At 41.2% G+C, this 14,636-nt stretch overlaps 1 protein-coding gene across 1 annotated transcript in view; it reads left to right on the top strand.

Moving 5' to 3' along the window:
• The first annotated feature begins 6,250 nt into the window (after positions 1-6,250).
• The window catches only part of artn (artemin), a 49,105-nt gene continuing 40,719 nt past the window's right edge, over positions 6,251-14,636 (top strand). The window contains exon 1 of the mRNA XM_029429539.1: positions 6,251-6,304. Within this exon, the coding sequence (XP_029285399.1) occupies positions 6,251-6,304 (54 nt within the window). The remainder of the gene's footprint in view (positions 6,305-14,636) is intronic.

Here is a 14,636-nt window from a genome sequence, read left to right as displayed (position 1 = left end):
AATAGATGAGCCTGGTATTTATATTCTTTAGCCCTTTAAAATGCTAAATATTTTGGGCTGTAGTTGATCAGATTACTATTGTTATTATTGGCTATTATTAATCACTTTATCTTTTTTCCTAATTTCCTAATTATAGAAAACACAAGCAGGTCAGTTTTGACTTACAGACTCACATAAATGCAGGTTCTGTTCTATTTACTGACATCACCTTACAGAGTGACCAGATTGTCATTTAGGGCTGAAAAGTTAATAGTGAAATGATACAGCAGCACCTCTACCTGACTACACAATTGTGTTAGTGTTGGATGTGTGAACAGGTGGCCCATGATTTCTTAGTGGCTGGGCAGCATGGACTCTGTGTACAATGGGCAGGCTGAGAATGAGACTCCCTGCTGGGGGCCGCAGCCATAGACATAGTTTCTTGGAGAGCAGAGGTCGTGTAGAGACTGCAGCCCCATATGAAAAGTGTCAGCAGCCTGATCCAACTGTGGCTGACTGCCACTGTCTGCTACTGGGGGCCCGTTCATTTTTCCAAAGTATACTACATTGTTTAAGTGGAGGAATGTGTTGTCATTGGTTAACATTTATTTCACTACAGTATGACAATTCTTCACAGAAACTGACTTGAGTTAGGCCATCACAATAAATTGATTTCACAAAGTTATGTCTTAAATCTGCATTTACTGTACAACTGCGGCAGTTTCAGCTTTCCGTTGTTCAATGAATGGAAACCAATGGCTACACTATCTGTGTGGAATAAGAATGGTTTGAACGGTGATTTGTTGTAAAAGTTATGGTTATTTAATGGGCATTACACCATATCAGTTGAATACAAAGAGCAGACATGAATTGGGTTATCCATCACAAACACTGTTTTGTGGTAATTATTCTACACTTACAACTACATTTTCAGAATAGTGCAGCATTTTTAAAACAAGCAGACATAATGTTTACTGTGATGGATGGCCTATTTCAAGCTAGTTATAACTCTCAGAAAGTTCATTTTCCAACCCTAGTGGAATGGAAACAGGGAAAACATCCAAAAATCTAAATTAGTGCAGCAAAATAAATTATAATCAAATAAATGTGATGTTGTTAAATGTACTTAGCCATGCATAACACCATGCATACAACCTAGTTTCCTAATTAAAGACGATCAAAATCATGGATAATGTAAGACTCATGTAAGTTTATTGCCATTACAGGTTATGCAAAAGGCCTACATGGAGAGAAATAAGCAGGTCTGTCTATGTTTCATGTGAACATCATATTTCTGATTTGATCCAAACCAGGATAAGACTCAAAAACAGATTCATGTAAACTTAATATGACTCTTCTTTCTCCTCATGACAAGACTGATCATGCTGCCATCACTGCAGCATATGCACTATTTACCTCCATGTCACTTCCATGCACCTTTATTGGATTCTTGCTGATGCTGTCGATGTTTTGCAAACCTATATTTTATTGTTATTTATTATACCTCATAGTGCTCATATTTTGTCTTTATTTATTATCTCTTATCTTATGTCATTCATGCCCTATTAATCTACAAAATGTTTTAATACAATGCACCATTTGAGGCTGACTGATTGAGAGAATTGAGAGATTACAATAACGTTCTTGAATCTTAAATCTCATTCTGGTTCTGAATTTAATTATTGTTTAGAATTTCCACACTGGACACAAATTTGTATAGATTTTTCTTCTTCTCTTTAAAGATCATGTAAAAGTGATGCGCTTGAGTAAAACGAATGAATTTAGAGTGAACAGAGATGGAGGAGTGGAGAGAAGATAACTTGTTGAAAAGACTTGAGGTTGAGGTGACCCTGTTGCTCTGGATGGGTTGAGGGTAATTCCGCCATGGCGGAAGTTCAAAAGTTAGGAGGTCTCCAGTATGTTTTGGGTAAGTTTCGTCTCCTTTGTTCACAAGTTTTTACAAGTATCTTTGGCTTCCTTGGCAATGACAGGTGGTCCTTCCTGTGGAGCAGACCCAGTTCACTGAGCAGGTTAGTCATGAATAAATGTGTGCTTGGAGAGGTGCGTTCCAGGTCACTCCTCAGTGCCCCTCTGAGCCGCTGTCTCCTGCCCCGCTGCCCCCGCCAGGCCTCCACCACCATCCCATCACACCCAACCATTAGACAGCCTTTCAAGCTAAGAGGAGACCTTGGTTGGCGGAGGGTGGAGGGTTCAGGCTCCAGCAGCCACCGCGGCCCATAGAAGGAGCTATGGCCTACAGAGGGTTTTAATCTTGTGTTTTTGGCTGTAGATTGCTGTGTAGAGGAGAGGGGGAGGGCTGGAGGGGTGTTCCTGACTGCAGAGACACAATCAGGAGAGGGGTTTAAAAGGCTGGAGGGGAGTTTTACTTGAGTCCCAGCCAATCTTGATAAATCACACAGGATTGAGGTTTGCACACCACCAGTGCTTGCTTGCAGGAAATGTGTTCCTGAAACCTGTAAGCTCTTTTACTGTGCTCTCTGGGCAAACAGTTTGCTGTGTCAGAGATAGTTTATCCTTTAACAGAACATTGCCTTCAGACATAAAGGTACTGAGTTCAGAGATTATCACTCCTTTAAAAATCCCCACAAAGTGTCATTGTATTTATCATTTTAAAATGTTGTTTTATTTTCACATTAACAAAGAAAAAAGGAGAAGGTATGTGCTGCTTATATTAGGATAGAGAAAGCAAAGACAAAATACATTGTTACATCTTCGTGCGCATTTTCTGGGCCCTTTCCTCACTTCCTACCCCTACTGGCGCCCTTGCTCGGACAACGGCAATCTCAGCCTTCATTTTAATGTTAACTACACACCTGTAAAGTTTTGTGACCGCGTCTTGCACAGTGGTGATGCTATCGCGGTGACAATATCTATCTACAGCAGACAGAAATATAAACCTGTCAGGTTACTCAAACCTCCTCTGTGGTACTTCCTGCTACAGTAAATGTGTCCAGGAACACAACACCAGCCTTGCTGTCGCTACAAATCTAAAAACTAGATAAAAAAGCTTTGTTATATTAGTTTATATCGTGATCACATGGTTTATATTCTTAAATAAAGCTGTGTCTAATAAAATTAAAGCTTGGGTAGGTAACATTGACGAAGCCAGCAAGATTAAGTAAAAACCCTGCACAATGTTGCCAACTCTTTTTCCAGCCGCCCCTTCCGGCCTCCCTCTAAAGCCACGCCCCCTAAATTATCATTATGAAAGTAAACAATGAACATGGCTTTTGTTATTACTCACTGCTGTCAAGCTAGCAGCTTGTGGATTCCAGTGACATGAAACGAGTGCACGGGTAGAGTGTACGTAGGGAGACAGGCAGGTAGGGAGACAGGCAGGTAAGGAGACAGTCAGATAGGGAGACAGGCAAGTAGGGAGACAGGCAAGTAGGGAGACAGGCAAGTAGGGAGACAGGCAGGTAGGGAGACAGGCAGGTCGGCCCTCCAATAATTTCATTCGGCTCCAATAAATGATTGGACGGACTTATTACAGTTTTGTAACAACCACAGATGCCAGGTTTCTTTTTTTGTCAAAACATTTGATTTATTGATTGCTGTCGGGATGTAAAGAGTACAACAATATAACACACAATGTTTTAAAATACATTACCCAGCCTAGCTTTAAACAAGCACTAGTGCAGTGCCAGTTCTTGGGTTTTGAACTGAGTCCATGCACGTGTTTACAATATCAACACTACAGTGAGTTCAAAAGCTGCTATGCACATTTTATGGCCTCAATAAAGTCAAAGCCCCATTAAATATGTATGCCTCAGGTTTGATGAACGCTTTAGAGGAAAGATTGGCTGACACACATACAGACGTCTCATTGAAAGGGCAGTGCACCTTTTTGGCCGATCCAGGTCACTGTACTACAACGGTACAGATAAACGTGCAACGTGTTTAATAGACAGACAGACCATACCTGTCAACCCTCACGTTCTTCCCGGGATCATCCCGTATTTTTCCCACTATCCCGCTGTCCTCCCGTTTAAATATTTTCCCGTAATTATCCCGTATTTTTAACTTTTCAAAAATAAAAATAGGTCTAATTTTAAAAAGTGTACATGGTAAGGTGACCTCCCGTAGAGCAGTTGGCAGTATTATTTTTAACATTAGCTGAAAAACGTTATCTTCCAGTAAACACAGAAGAAGAAAACTGGAACAATAACACAGAAGGAGAGAGAACATAACTTTATACAAGTAACTAGCCAAATGAGAGGAGACCTTCCCTTATAAAAAGCAGAGTTGGGCAAACTCGTGCTTTTTGTAAAGTGTTCCATTCCGATGTTATCATCACACACGGCGGAATAAGCGATGTTCGTCAGCAAGAAACATCTTCCAAGCACAAGCCCGTCAAGAGGAACAAAACATTCACTGTCAATGACTTCATGTGTGACAAGAACTGTTTCGGAGGCAGACCAAGTGACCAAAGCTGAGGGAAAGATGTCGATGCTTTGCGCTAAAAATAATGTAGCCTTCAGCTTCTGCGTTGATTTCAGTCGCAGTGTAGCGGACATGTTTCCCGACTCTGCCATCGCAAGGAAGTCCTCATCAGGGAAAACAAAAGCCACACAACTCATCAATCATCAAATAAATTGATGATAATAACTAATAAATAAAATACACAAATCTTATAAACATGTAATACATACTTTGAATAAACATGTATCTCCTGAATGTATATACCTGTCCCTTATGTGTTTACATTTACATTGTATGGGGGCTGGGTGGCTGCGAACTGTTAAGGTATGGATGGAGTCTGCCAAAAGCTTTCTCTTGTTTTGAAATTCCAGTGTTGACAGGTATGAGACAGACAGACAGACACACAAACACACACATCCTCATAACTATCACCAGTGTGCTAGTTTATGAAAGAAAACATACAGAGACGTTAAATAGTGGCTGATTTTTAAGCACTTTTACGGCTCAGTGGTGTGTGTGTGTGTGTGTATGTGAGTTTCCAGTTTCTACTTCACGCTTGCCGTGTGTGTTGCTGAGGATCCAAAGGATTGCGTGAAGTTATTTGGATCAGTGTTTCTGTAGAAAACTGCAAAAACCCGCTCCGCCCGGCCGTACTTTGTGAGGCCTCGTCCTCTGACTCTGTGTGTTGTTGCTTTTTACAAAATAGCGCGCCTGTCCGTGCCATTACGTTACTGGTGATATAAATGAGGATGTACGTTTATTGCCATTACAGGTTATGCAAAAGGCCTACATGGAGATAAATAAGCAGGTCTGTTTCATGTGAACATCATATTTCTGTATTGATCCAAACCAGTATAAGACTCAAAAAACAGATTCATGTAATATTAATATGACTCTTCTTTCTCCTCATGACAAGACTACAGCAACGCTGCAGTAATTACAGACCAAATGTAAAAAGTGTTAGTATTATTGTAAGTCTATGCAGGTATTCACCTCACTTCTTCCTGATCAACTTCATCTGAATGTATCATCATTTTTTATTTAAGCCTCTCGTCGTCTCCCGTGATGCAGTACCACTCTCTGCCTGAAGGGTTACTGATGCGCTGGCGAGGGCGCTGTTTACCGAGCACAAATATCTATCTATCTATCGAACTTCCACTTTCTTCCAAACTTAGGGTGTACACATTTAATGGGCTTTTGACTTTAGTGAGGGCATCACATTTTCATGGCATTTTAATTCTCAAGATGTGCACACTGTAGTTTGTATACCGTAAACACGTGCATAGACTCAATTCGAAACCCAACAAGCAGCGGCACGAGCACATCCCGAACGGGCACTGCGCTAATTATAGTATGATGATGAGTAGTGGTTGCACTGGGCTCTCTCCTACAGTAGATGCTGGGAAATAAAAGCTGCACTAAATCGTAGACTATAAAGAATGCTTACATTGCCTGATGGTCCTGGAAGTGGCTCAGTTCATTATTTTAATGTGATTCATTCATGTCCACTGCCCAAGAGGATTTCCTATATTGTAAACTTGTGTTGAGTTGATTTTAATGCCACAGTACGCAAACGTGTTATGGAGAAGGGAATATAACACTGCATGCTACACACACACACACACACACACACACACACACACACACACACACACACACACACACACACACACACACACACACACACACACACACATCTGGACGTGAAAAAAGCACTGACAATAGTGTAGTCAGCTCAGTCCCGCAGGATCAGCTGTGTGGTCAGTGCTGTCACTCTGACTGACATGTCTCCAGCCATGAGGAGTACCGGAATCAGGACTGCGCCACTATGCCACGGGATATAGCCAAGGAAGCAGCACAGAGCTCCGCAGAGAATATCCAAGTGTGTGTGGATTATTACAGCAGCAGAACGCCAGCAGCTTGCTTTTCACACTCACGTCCATGATCGGGAGGGCGAGCAAACTCGGCAAAGGTAAGACTATCGATGTCAAATGTGCTGTGTGACAATGTCACAGCCCTGACCTGAGGTCAGTTTCAAAGTTTTTGAAATGCTTCAACACCAATAGCAGACATAATCATTTGAAAGGCAAATTTGTGAATTGTGATGTTGAAATTCTATATAAATAAATATTGAAAACGGCTAACTGTATAGATATCCGTGCTAAATTACATATGTCATGTCATGACATGATAATGGAGGAAATTGTAAAAATATCCAAAAAGTATAGCCTAATTTGAAAATGTTTGTATTGGATAGGATAAGATATGATTAAACAAACAATACAGTGAATGGTTTGAGACATTTAGCTGATGTTGAGTTGCAGCTTTACAATTCACAATTCTGATGTCTCCAACTATAAGTAGACTTATAACATGTTTCAGATCATGAACTTATTCATTCAATACATATTTGTATGTTAAGGGTAGATAGTTGTAGAGTTTTATTTTGTGTCATATATTGACATTAAAGTTTTGTTTTACTTCCCCAGAACAATATGCAATATGAAAAGAATACAACAATCTAACCCAAATGTACTAAATGTTATGAGACCTAATGCAGCCTTATTGTCCTTGGGTACTACAACTACTAGTTTCATAGATAGAAATGAGTTAGTTTGTATTGCTTTAAAATAACAAATTGATTTTAATGTATCACTATATTAACGTAATTAAAGTGTGGAAAGATTTTGTAATTAGAAATTATGATTATTATTTTGGCCGTTTGTATTAAAACATTTTAAGAATCTCTTTCTGTTATCCTAACATCTGCATCTTCCAGCGTGGTCATACCATACAATGAGGAAACAATGTTCTTTTTCACCCAGTCATTTCTACAACGGAAGCTTTGTCTGTTTGTCATTATTGCATCCTTCCATTTGTAAGAGAATATAGATAAGAACTCTGCCTCGTGTTGAGAGGGCAGCTTGTGATGAGATGAGAAAACATTACATGCAATGATTTGTTGGACTGAGTTTAGCTCAGCACTGACTTGCTTCCCTGTCCAGGAACATCGCTGTAATGTGTTAAGGCAATTTAACAGCTCTCTGTAGTTATTGTTTGCAGAATCAAATTCTAAAGATGATGTGTAATGTGAAAAGGCTCATAGGAAATAAGCACCCAACTTTGCAACTCTGAGTTTTTGTCTCTTTTAGTTTTGTTACTATTGTCTTGGCTTTATAAAATGTATGTTACGGTTTATTCATTATCATTATTTTTCAACTGTTTTCAGCATACAAGCTGTGATAAATGCACTGTAGTCTACACCAACTGCACACCAAACAGCAGTTTAGAGACTAGCTGGTTAACATAGTGGAGCAGCTAAGGAGCTGGTGGAGACTAAATCATGAATGTTGTACTTACAATTGTGAGGTGGCCAGACAAACGTACTATTTCTATTCTCAGCTGAACGTCTAACATACATTTTCAACCAAAATACCATCAACTCTTTTTGCACTGCCCCTTTTCATTAAACTTCCCTCCCGTTTGTGCCTCTCCTCGCACCTGTGCACCGTACGCGCTGCTCGGCACTAAAATACCACACAGAGGGGCAAAGAGAATTTCAAGGTCAGGAAAATACCAAACTGTCATAGCGCTGCCACAATAATAGGTTGTCCTGCTAAATTGGTCAGCTGTAAACTACAGTGAGCCACCGTTGTCAGGTTTTATGAACTAACGTTTCAAGCTACAACTCATGTAGCTGATATGGAATGGTTACCCCAAAGTAATCTGCTTTTACTGGTATCGAATCATCAAGGCACATTTGCAGGGAAGACTGCTAAATCGCTTTACAGTGCAACCAGAAAAGGGCGCTGTTAGTCCAAAGCAGAGAAGGCAGAGCTAAAACATGTGGCAGCAAGTTTACAAAGTCAGAGGCAGATGGAGAAATCACTTTCAAGATGTGGGGTCGAGGTCATATCAAAAGGGTATATGGAAAATGTGGTCTTAATTTGGAATACACTAAAACTGACAACAGCCTATCACTGCTGTGAGACTGCTGCTAATCATCTTGACCATAGTCTGAACTGTTTCCCAAATTAATTAGGTTTTCCAACTCATTTAAATGTGTGTCTGAAAATAGACTACTATACATACATTTAAAGCCATTGATAAATGTTGAACATTTAGATGAAGCCATTCTGTAGTATAAAGAGAGAATGCAGCCTGTTCTGGGTCATTGTGAGCAGCATCTCTGGATCATGTAGTGTGAGGAATACAGGAAGTTAATGCTATCAACGTGTGTGTGTGTGCGTGTGCGTGTGCGTGTGCGTGTGCGTGTGCGTGTGCGTGTGTGTGTGTGTGCGTGTGTGTGTGTGTGTGTGTTTAGCTAGCTGTAGCAATAATACAATTTCTCACTTGTTTCTACAACTCCCCTCACCGGGCAGTGATTGCAAGGTGGCATTAGGAAGAGTAATGGGCTGTGAGTAGCTACTGGCAGAATAGCATTGGCCAAAACGTGCTAATGATCAGCAAAGTTTGGCACTTTCACCCTTGTGTCTGAGTCAGAGCTGCTGTGGTGTCCACAGAGGCCCATTAACACAACATTTATCAGACTAGGATCATTTATGCATCTGGCTGCTTTTTGAGTGAGACCTACAACCAGAGGGCAGACGCAAAAGTCACCAGTAGCAAAGACAAGTCTGTTTAAACAGAAGATCGTACTCAGCTGCTGCACCAAAGGACTGTGGAAGGTTTAAAATGTCTAAATGAAAACAAATCAAACACAAATTATAAAGTGAAATACAATATACATTTGAATATGTATGTTATATGTTATGTATGCAATTACTGTTTCATAAGTAAATGGAAATCATATGTTAAACTAGCCTAATCCTCAAAAAATTGTCCAGTGTGAAACCATGAGTCAACGTTTACGTCTGTAAATTCAATAATGTAACAAACATAATTATTTTATAATAATAATAATAATAATAATAATAATAAATTGTATTTACAAAGCGCCTTTCAAAGCTAAAAGCAAGGCGCTAATTATGCTAATGTTAATTTATGATATTTTACTAAACATAACCAAGTTATTTGTTGCATTTTGGTTTTGTTTTGTTTCAATTTACAATATTAACCATGTGTTTAAAAGATTTACTCCAGCTGAGACAATTATTTTTCTTTTTTTCATTAATAACTGAATTATTATTTTTCATTGTAACAGGAATTTTCCATGCCACAGTAAAATCAAACCACAGACAGACGTGTTATTAGTTTGTATGAGAAGGTCCAAGGGAGCGTATTCTTTTTTGAGATGGAAATGTGTTGTCCATTCCGAAATTAAAAACTATAATTTATCCAATCCCAGCATGGGGAACGGGTGGGCCGGGTGCGGTGTCACTGATGGCAGTCATGACAGTAAGCACCTGTAGCTTTGAGAATCCCAAATGTAGCCATCAGCTCGTGTCAGCGATGATAGGGTCTGCCCTGGGTTCTGTCCTCCAAGCTGTGATTGGACTGTTGATCTCTGCAAGAACAAGACGTTTCTACCTCAAAAAAGAAAATGCTCTCTTGCACCTCCTCATGGAAACAGAGAACAGTGCTTTGTGTTTAATATTGGCAGGTCTATGCTGCCTTCTGTCTGACTACACCTCTTCACTTTGATTTAAATGTGGCGTGGAAAATTAATTTCACAATGAAACACAATTCATTCAGTTACTAATGACAAAGAGGTATATCATTGTGCTTTGATTTAAGTATGACACACTACAGTAAATGTATACATAAAAAGAAATGCTTGTGGCAATGGGTATTGTATTTCACTTAATTTCTTTGTTTGATTTCAGGAAAATATCTTCTAACTTGGGTGTTAAAGCTGCATTCTGCCCAACAAACTTCACAGAAATGAAGTGTAGTGTTGGCTGCCTTCACTCTTCTCTTACATGCTGTGATGTGTTTGGAGCTACTGAAATGTTAAATAATTGTCTGGAATGGTACAAGCGACCGAAATGGGTTTTCTCAGACGGGTGGCTGGCGTCTCCCTTAGAGATAGGATGAGAAGCTCAGCCATCCGTGAGAGACTTGGAGTAGAGCCGCTGCTCCTTTACGTTGAAAGGAGCCAGTTGAAGCGGTTCGGTCATCTAGTAAGGATGCCACCTGGGCGCCTGCCTAGGGAGGTGTTCCAGGCACGTCCAGCTGGGAGGAGACCCCGGGGAAGACCCAGGACTCAGTGGAGAGATTATAGCTCCTCACTGGCCTGGGAACGCCTCAGGATCCCCCAGTCGGAGTTGGAGGATGTGGCCCGGAGAAGGGAAGATTCCGCGACCCGATCCCAGATAAGCGGTAAATGATGGATGGATGGATGGATGGAATGGAAAGACGGCTCAGTGATAATAAATAATAAAACTTAGTGTAATAAAAAGCCTGTTAATGAAGTCAGTTCCTAGTGGAGTACAACATTACAATATGAGTTATTATGTCACTCCATCTTTATAAATCATATTATTAATGTTCCAAACTGGTCCAAAATTCATATTTCAAACTTCACTGATTAGTAAAACAAGTCATTCTGAACATGGAAATTATAGACTAACTTTACATTTCATATTTAAAAGTACTAATTATGCAACTTGCCAATAAAAAAACAGATGGACGCTTTGACAAATAATGTTCAATTTGTAATAAATATAAAGATGTATTCTATGTTTTCATAAACGGACATGTTGGTCCTGTTAAATACTTTTTTGATTATGAAGGAAACATGTAAGTATCTATGTTGTGAAATGTATTTAAGAAAATAATATTAACGCCCCACCAACCTCTCAGCTTTTACATTTAAGCTCATAAAATGAAGGAAAATAGACTTGAAGTGTGAAAAGAATATGTTTTGGGGCACAGATACACGCAGATAACACAAATTAAGCATGAGACGTTGGCCATTGTAGACAGCTGTAATGAGTGAAATACCTGTACAAATCTAAAAGTAGGAGACTTCTGAGTTGGATATAAATATAGCTAAACGCTGAACCAGGATATGTATCTGCATGCTAACATCCTGTATTGGTCTGTTGGGCTTCAGCTCTGGTAGAATGTGAAAGCAGGTAGTGATGTCTGTGCTTCAGTGCTATGTGTCTATGCTAAATAATGTGGAAGGCTTAATATGGAAGCAAGGGATATTCTTGAAATAGGGAGTTCAGTTCTACAAACACAAGTTGTGTGAATAATGGCTAAAGGCATTTCTGTAAACAGAGCTAGCCTCTCCCAGACTGCCGGAGACACTGACGTCCTAATCAGCGTCTCTGTAGCCTGGGTTAGTGTCAGAGCAGTGTACAACCAAACACAGATAGATTTAAAAGTTTTATTTTATTTTCAGAAAAACTACGCTGACTTGGTAGTGAACACCAAGGAAAGAAGAAGCTCCTGCCACATGCCAGTTGGTGGAAGCAGTCTGAGCTCACATCAACATCTGCTACACACCAGTCACGCTCACACACTGGGAGATCCAAACAGCCCCCACTTCATTTATATAAGCTCAATGTATATAAAAAAAATGTCTTCTGGACATCCTTCAAGAGGTTCGTACAGGGTACGCTGGCTCAACTGTCTCTGTAGACACATGAACATGGAGAGTATGGATTTTGTTCCAAAGCATGGGATTGGATGCCAGTGTTTATGCACAGTGTTGGAAATGAAACTGACTTTGGAGGCTTTGTGGATCACAATTATACTATGGCCTCTTGGACTTTTTGACTTGCTTCAGTTCTCATATTTAAATAATCCCTGTGGGCTTGTAAAATTGTTAAGAGATGTTAGTTTCATCCTTCACTCTTGAGTATGAAGGTGTACATGTCAGTATTTCATTCCAAAGGTATCTTTTTGATAATATCAATTTTTGATAATGCATCGCCACGCTTGGATGTTGATGTCAAGAATAGCATGCATGTATGCTATATCTTAATAAAATGGATTAGTAATGAATCAACGTCATGCATGAATCATAAATAATAATAATAATAATAGCCTAATTTTACACATGATCCATGATAATGAAGATACAGAAAAATAGAAACGCATAAAATGACAAAAATAGCTTATTGTCTAATATATAAGATCAGAATGAGAATTCCTTTATTAGTCCCACACCGGGGAAATGTACCTTGTTACAGCAAAAGAACATACGTATAAAAAGTGAATATTGCACATGGCAGTGATAATTGCACACAGTGTTGGAATAGTGTGTTGTTGGTGTGGTGGTCTACCAGGGGCCGTGGTGATTGTACAGTCTGACCGCTGCAGGGAGAAAGGACCTAAGGTATCTCTCCATGAGACAAGATATCCCCCACAATTTCACAAATTGTGTTTTCAGGGGAGCTCAGGTTATTCAGGACTGTACTTCGCACCCTAGGGTGATTAATGTATACTAGGATGGATTTTAAGTATTATATTTATGTGTTTTCATCTCCTACAGATGTAGGATTTCTTGACACGTTTGACGGTTCTCAAAGCACGCTAAGATTTAGGAGGTGTGTTTGTTGGCTCCTTTGTGACCTTCTGCACTTCTACAATTACACATAATGCCCTTCTTTGAAAAAATACCGTGAGACGTTTATGTGTATCTTTGCAGAAGCATAGCTCCAGCATTAAATGAGGCCTTTGTTTGAAGCACACTAACGGACAATTCCACAAAGAATAGATTGCGGCTGCTGATAGCTCCATGAATTGTGCATCAACCATCGTCTCAATGTCTGATTCACAAAAGATATTATGCTATTACAACGCAAATGTCTCCATGAAGTTTTGCAGCTGAGTGCAGTTTGCTCTTGTGTTGTCTTAATGCAATTATCCATGTCTTAAAGTATGAATGTTGCCTTGTGCCAAGAACACAGTAGGCTGAAGAATGGCAGAGAGAAAGAAATGACATTTTCTGACAACTACAGATCCTGACCAATGAGATACGGATGCATTCTTCAAAATAGACAAGGAATTTAAACATGACAGAAACTGTATTTCTATGAATGTCCCTATGAACCTGAGAGCTGTGTTGTCTGGAGCCTAGTGCTCCCAAGGCAAATTGGTCTCAGACGAGGGGCCAGACTAAGAATGGTTCAAAAACGACTTCATGAAAAAAATGGAAAGGAAAGGAGAGACCCTGCCCGGAGGAATCCCGGGGCCCCTGTCTGGAGCCAGGCCCAGAGGGAGAGCCCGACAGCGAGCGCCCGGTCAGGCACAGCCCGAAGAAGCTACGTGGTGCCTCCCATCCATCCATCCTGTGGGCCCACCACTCATGGGAAAAACCGCTGGGGTCGGGTGCGCTGTCACATGGGTGGCAGTGATGGTCAGGGAGCTCGACGGACCAGACCCGGGTAGCAGAGGCTGGCTCTGGGGACGTGGAACGTCACCTCTCTGTGGGGGAAGGAGCTGGAACTAGTGCGGGAGGTGGAGCGCTACCAGTTGGATCTGGTGGGGCTTACCTCTACGCACAGTCTTGGCTCTGGAACCGTATTCCTGGATAGGGGTTGGACTCTATTCTTCTCCGGAGTTGCCCAAGGTGTGAGGCGTCGGACCGGGGTGGGGATACTCACTAGCCCCCAGCTGAGCTCCGCTACGTTGGAGAAACTCTGACTGTTGTTTGTGCCTATGCCCCAAACCGCAGTTCGGAGTATTCGGCCTTCTTGGAGACCCTGAATGGAGCCCTGCAGGAGGCTCCAGTAGGGGACTCCGTAGTCTTGCTGGGAGACTTCAACGCACAGGTGGGAAACGATGGAGACACCTGGAGAGGCGTGATTGGGAAGAAGGGCCTCCCTGATCTAAACCCGAACGGTCGTTTGTTGTTGGACTTCTGTGCTAGTCATGGAATGGCCATAACAAACACCATGTTCGAACATACACTTCTCAGCCTCCCTGGTAAAGTCTACTCCAAAGTACTGGAAAGGAGGGTTCGGCCGGTAGTCAAACCTCTGATTGAAGAGGAACAATGCAGATTCCGTTCTGGTCGTGGAACAACGGACCAACTCTTCACTCTCGCAATCCTGGAGGGGGCCTGGGAGTACGCCGATCCGGTCTACATGTGTTTTGTGGATCTGGAGAAGGCGTATGACCGGGTCCCCCGGGTGATACTGTGGGAGGTGCTGCGGGAGTATGGGGTAAGGGGGTCACTTCTGAGGGCCATCCAATCCCTGTACGCCCAAAGCGAGAGTTGTGTCCGGATACTCGGCAGTAAGTCGGACTTGTTCCCAGTGAATGTTGGCCTCCGCCAGGGCTGCGCTTTATCACCC

The sequence above is a fragment of the Cottoperca gobio genome, chromosome 4 (assembly GCF_900634415.1).
Source record: "Cottoperca gobio chromosome 4, fCotGob3.1, whole genome shotgun sequence".
In the NCBI taxonomy this organism is placed as follows: domain Eukaryota; kingdom Metazoa; phylum Chordata; class Actinopteri; order Perciformes; family Bovichtidae; genus Cottoperca; species Cottoperca gobio.
Note: the sequence above shows the minus strand (reverse complement) of the source record. Positions and strands in the feature narration are given on the sequence as shown.